This window comes from Leptodactylus fuscus, chromosome 1, assembly GCF_031893055.1.
Source record: "Leptodactylus fuscus isolate aLepFus1 chromosome 1, aLepFus1.hap2, whole genome shotgun sequence".
In the NCBI taxonomy this organism is placed as follows: domain Eukaryota; kingdom Metazoa; phylum Chordata; class Amphibia; order Anura; family Leptodactylidae; genus Leptodactylus; species Leptodactylus fuscus.
This window is the reverse complement of record NC_134265.1, coordinates 309,333,397-309,339,396: the sequence shown is the minus strand read 5'-3', so window position 1 is coordinate 309,339,396 and position 6,000 is coordinate 309,333,397. Positions and strand designations below refer to the sequence as shown.

The 6,000-nt window shown below is 39.1% G+C and overlaps 1 protein-coding gene across 1 annotated transcript in view; it reads left to right on the top strand.

Annotated features, from left to right (window-relative positions):
* The first annotated feature begins 375 nt into the window (after positions 1-375).
* LOC142184262 (cytochrome P450 4V2-like) overlaps positions 376-6,000 on the top strand; it is a 43,012-nt gene continuing 37,387 nt past the window's right edge. Inside the window, exons 1-3 of the mRNA XM_075259039.1 lie at positions 376-574; positions 1,117-1,229; positions 4,953-5,038. Of these exons, the coding sequence (XP_075115140.1) occupies positions 376-574; positions 1,117-1,229; positions 4,953-5,038 (398 nt within the window). The remainder of the gene's footprint in view (positions 575-1,116; positions 1,230-4,952; positions 5,039-6,000) is intronic.

The following is a 6,000-nucleotide window of genomic DNA, read 5'->3' as shown; positions in this document are numbered from 1 at the left end:
TAACGGATACTGGGGGCAGAGGTGTAACTTGAAGCTCCAGGGCCCCAAGGCAGAATATGTAACAGGCCCCCAGTTAACATGTGCTTTTTATAACACTGGTGACTTCTTCTATTGTAGAGAAGCTTTTAGGTTCCAGGGCTGGGTAGTGATTGCTATCTATGCACCCCTCTATAGCCACGCCCCTGAGGTGAGGCTTGTCTTGCAGCAATGTGTCAGCCCACCCCTCCATAGTGAGGAAGCATTGGCTGAAAGCTAACTGGCTGTACAACCATGGAGGTAGAACAGGGATAACTGGAATCTTATAAATACTAGGGCACATTCACCATCATCCACAACAGGCTATATTCCTTCTCTGACATCACTGTGCAGGGATACATGGAGCTGCTGCGGGGAGAGGTGCGTCTGCTGGTCTGGGTCACCGCAGCTGTTGTGCTGCTGACCCTCATATTCTTCTTTGTTGTCCCTTTCTTCATTGACTATTATAGGAAATGGAAAATAATGAAGCCAATCCCAGCAGTGGGTCCCAACTATCCCCTGGTGGGGGATGCAATGCTGCTGAAGCCAACTAGTGAAGGTACAGTATATTTGGGGAAACACATTGCTATAGGGATTTTACAGATGTAGAAGAGCTGAATAGGGAATTTTATTCTTTCAAGCTGTGGTGTTTGATAGGTTATTTCTATATTTTGCTGCCTATATGCTGGATTCTACCTTCACAGTATTAGATTTCCTTTAACTACGAAGTAAATTGTATGCAGATGAAAATCTAAACAACCTCTGATGGATTACCTGTTCTTAAAATAAAATCCCCTTAGACTGAGATTACACATTGCAGATAAACTGATTTTTGTGTTACTGATTTTTATTGCATTTTTTGAGCCAAAGGCAGGAGTGGATTTAGCAGAAAGGAAAAATAGAAAAGCCTCCTTTATCTTTCCCATTCCTTTTCAAGCCACTCCTGACTTTGGTTCCAAAAAATGCATCCTAAGAAAACAGCTTTTCCACAACGTGTGGCTTCAGCCTAAATCACAGTGGAGGGATAGTTATTACTAGCAATTCCTACAACTTGTCCAGAATTTGTGTTTGTATTTTGTGATAAATGTTCTGTTTTTCCAGCTTTCTTTAAGCAAATTGCTGTATTCTCGGAAGTGTTCAGAAAACGTCACCTGATAAAAATTTGGATTGGCCCTATTCCTTTCTTGATCTTGTACCATGCAAACACTGTAGAGGTGAGAAACATACTGGGGACAATAAAAGAAATATTTAAAGCAATGAAAATAGAAACAATCTAATATAATACCGACTGACAAATTGCTTTAGTCACAGCTATGATGGTGTTAATGGATTTGTCAAAGACCACATATTGATGGCTTATCTTTGGGATAAGTCAATTTCAGATTGTTGGAGATCCAGCTGGGGATTTCCTTGTTCATGTAGCATGTTTCTATTTTTTGGCATTCTTGGCATATGGGTTGAAACAGGACACAGGTCCATTACGTCCAAGCAATATTCTTACTGGTCCTGAGGTAGTAAAACGTGTGTGTATGTGTGAGGTACTACGGTAAATCATCCATATTGGGGGAAAAAAGACTATTACAGTACCTATATTCAGGTGCATGACAATATTGTAATATGTAGTACAGCACCTATAGCTGGAGAAGGAACAGGATGTGTCGCTTGTAACTACTGAGCCTCTGCGACGGTATAAAGTCTGTTCTAGAGTCCTAATAGTTGTGTCATTTTTAGCACTGCTGTTTTATAAATGATAAATTCACTTTTAGACTCCTCAGTAAATACAATTCCCTGCAAACAGGTTAGACAAAAGGATGTCTTTTGTAATAACATGGCAGCCCAATGCCTATGTATTCCTCCAGGAGCAATGTCAGATTGATGGTTGTTTTTAGGTGGAGGTAGTTACATGCTGTAATATTCCCTGGTAGACCCGGGCAATGCAGAACCCTGCACATATGTAGCCCTAGCCCTAGCCTAATACTTGTTTGGAGAATACTGAGGTCCCTTCACATTGTTTTCTTTGTGGTTGCATAAAAGCATTAGGGAGAGTTTTTCGATTACTTATGACTGGGTTTTGATTGTATCTTTAGTACAGTGTGTTATGTGATGTGACAGGCATGGCTTGTTGGATTCATACTTATTCGCTGTACAATGAAAAGTTATGTAACTTGCTAATCCCTTCTTAATCAAATGTATTTAGTCAGATGAATTAAAAATGAATGGCATAGATCATTTACATTTATATTATACTAGCTGGTACCCGCGACTTCGTCTGCGGTGATTGTAGAAGTGGGTATATACAGGCGTGGGTAAGGTTTTCGTACTGTGTATAAGGTATGGGATATGAAATGTAACTTTGTATCTTGTTGTTTCTGTAATTCAGAGAATACGTGAGACTTTTGTGTTGAAGTTACTTTGTATTTGAGCTGCTATATATACGGTGTTGTGAGAAACTTTACATAGTGACTTTGGGACAGAGGGTTTTGAAGTTAACCCTTTCCCATCGATGGCATTTTTTGATTTTCGTTTTTGACTCCCCTCCTTCTAAACCCCATAACTTTTTTATTTCTCCGCTCTCAGAGCCATATGAGGTCTTAATTTTTTTGGGACAAATTTTTCTTCATGATGCCACCATTATTTATTCTATATAATGTACTGGGAAGCAGGGAAAAAATTCAGAATGGGGTGGATTTGAAGAAAAAATTCATTTCTGCGACTTTCTTACGGGCTTTAGTTTTACGGCGTTCACTGTGCAACCAAAATGACATGTCCCCTGTATTCTGTGTTTCGTTACGATGTCGGGGATAACAAATTTATATGGTTTTATTTACATTTTGACCCCTTAAAAAAAATCCCAAACTGTGTTAAAAAATTATTTTTTGAAAAGTCGCCATATTCCGACAGCCGTAACTTTTTTTATACGTGCGTGTACGGGGATGTATAGGGCGTATTTTTTTGCGGGACCGGGTGTACTTTGTAGTTCTACTATTTTCGGGAGATGTTATTGCTTTGATCACTTTTTATTCAAATTTTTATCAGAATCAAAACAGTGAAAAAACAGCGGTTTGGCACTTTTGACCATTTTTCCCGCTACAGCGTTTACCGAACAGGAAAAATATTTGTATAGCTTTGTAGAGCGGGCGATTTTGGACGTGGGGATACCTAACATGTATGTGTTTCACAGTTTTTAACTACTTTTATATGTGTTCTAGGAAAAGGGGGGTGATTTGAATTTTTAATCCTTTTTATTTTTGTTTTTATATTTTTTAAACTTTTTTTTTGCATTTATTAGACCGCCTAGGGGTATTGACATGGGTGGGCGGTGTCGCAGATTGTCAGAGTGGTGGGGGTCGGCAAACATGGCTGCTCCGGAGCGTTAAAGAGAGCCTCCTGGAGTATCGTTAAGGTGAGGGGCAAAGTGGTAAAGTATATGTATATGTTATTGTGTGGGGTTAGGGGCTAGGCTGTAGAGGGCAATATGAATTTTGTGGCTTGCTATGGTCCAAAGTGTGTGAGATTGCAGAGATGGTGGTGTGAGTTTGGGTTTTGTGGGGGGCCTGGCACAAACGTATGTGTGCTATTGTGACGAAAAGTAGCCTATTGTTTAATCGGGTGTATTACCTATGTTTGTGGAAAATTTCAGCCAAATCGGTGGAGCGGTTTTTCCGTGATTGAGGAACAAACATCCGAACATGCAAACATCCAAACACACAAACCCACAAACCCACAAACTCACAAACTTTCACATTTATAATATTAATAGGATACTGCAGTCATATACATGCAACACTGTGTTAAATCAGGAAGAAATTTTGTCTCCTGACTTGGGGGCAATTGGTATCAGCATCATAGTATTTTTTTCCCTTCCTCTGGATCAACACTGTAGGGTCATATAGGAAAAAGGTTCAAAGTCCAGCAGCCACTTAAAAATTCCAAATTTTTATCTTAATCCAAATTTAAAACATAATATATAGAGCAAGAGGCATTCCCTGCCTAAGACAAAAAAAAGGGTCAGATGAATTGGTGACTGTCTGACACCCGAACTGATCGACTGATGTCTGTACAATATATAATGTACAATATACAGATCTGGAAGCAAATGGCGTCATACACTGTGTAAGCAATGCTGCAATACTGAAGCTCAGCTCTAGATTCTTATCGCTAGCAGTGCTTTTCTGTGTTTTGGTTGCATTTCAACTTCAGATTTAATGAAATGTGCTACATACACTGGGGCAGAATTATTATTTTTTCTATTAGGGATTTTTGTAACACATTTACCAAAATGTTGCTTGTTGGTTCAAACATTTGTTACAATTCATGCTTCAGAATTTTTGGAAAGTTAAACGTGGTGTATACATGTGCGAAAAGTTTTAAAATGTCATGTATAGGAAATTATCTTAAGCAACCCGCATATTTCAAGTAAGTTTTGAAAAAAGGCACATTAGGTGCAAACCATTTAAAAAATAGAGCAAGTGATCAATAAAGACAAAAATTTTCTTCCCAATTTTTTTTTTCAAATAGCAACATATTCTGGGTTTAATGTTTTTCTCGGAAAAATAACCTGACAGACTCGGTTTAAAGCAACCTTTGCTTTTTGTAACATGTGTAGCAAGCACTGACCACATGCCTATCTCATAGCATGGCCATATCAATGTTGTGTTCAAGATCTGAGTTAAACAGACCTGTATTTCTATGGAACCTCTATAGGCCCTTCATATAGAATCTCACTACAAGAAAGAAACATTGTACATGCTTCATTGTATGTTGCATCATATAAATGTTCTCTCGTAGAAGCATTGTTACTGGCGTAGAATACCCGTGCCATATACTGTAGTGTCATACAGAGGAGCTATATAGTGTCTTTCAGAGTAGTATTGAATGTTGCTACGCATGAATATCCATCATTCCAATGTCTACGCTGTTTATTTTCTGTCATCTAGCCAATACTAAGCACTTCAAAACACATGGACAAATCATTCGCTTATAAGTTCCTTCATCCTTGGTTGGGTCTAGGTCTTCTAACAAGGTAAATATAGTAAAAAAAAATTAAAAATATGTGTGTGTTTAAATATATATTCGCTTATGTTGTTGGTTATATAAACAAAAATTACGTGAAGATTGAGGACAACTAGTAGCCACATAGTTAACTGCAAGATGAAATAGGAAAGGTTTCAAGTGATTTTTGAAATCTAGTCTAAAACTACCTTAGGGTAGGTTCAGATGGAGTTTTTTGGTCTGGAACCTGAGGCAGAGGCCGCCTCAGGTTCCAGACCAAAAACCGCTTAGCCGCAACTGAAAGCCGGTGCACTGCACCAGCATCCAGCCGTGCACTCCGCTCCGAATTAGGCTCGAATTAATGAATCAATGAATGGGCCTAGTCCGGAGGAGATGTGTCTTCAGGCTGAATCACGAGGCAAAACGGCCTGAAGAATGAGCACCTCGCTCCCGGCTCCCGGAAAAAACTCCTGACCGGCTCCCATTGAAATCAATGGGAGCTGTCTTTTTGGTCAGGATTTTGAGGCAAATACGGCCTCAAAATCCTGACCAAAAAACTCTGTGTGAACTTACCCTTAGGATGAAGCCCCAGATTTGCTGCAGTTTTTTAAGTCTAAGCCAAGAATGGCTATAAAAGGAGTGGGCAATATATAGAGAGCTATTATACTTCTCCTTTCTGCTCAATCTACGCCTGGCTTTGGTTAAAAAAAACCACAGTAAAATCTGCAACAAAAACACCTGCATTTTCACAACGTGGAGCCTTAGTTTCAGACCCCACGTTACGGAAATGCAGCGTTTTTTGTTGCAGATTTTTCTGCAGTTTTTGAGCCAAAGTCAGGATTGGATTGTGAATATGAGAGGAACATACGTGATTCTTTTATTTTTCCCATTTCTTTTGAAACCAATCCTGACTGGCTCAAAAAACAGCAACAAAAAACACAGCTTTTCTGCAACATTTGGCCTTAGCCAATATGTTCATTCAGCCTTAAAATT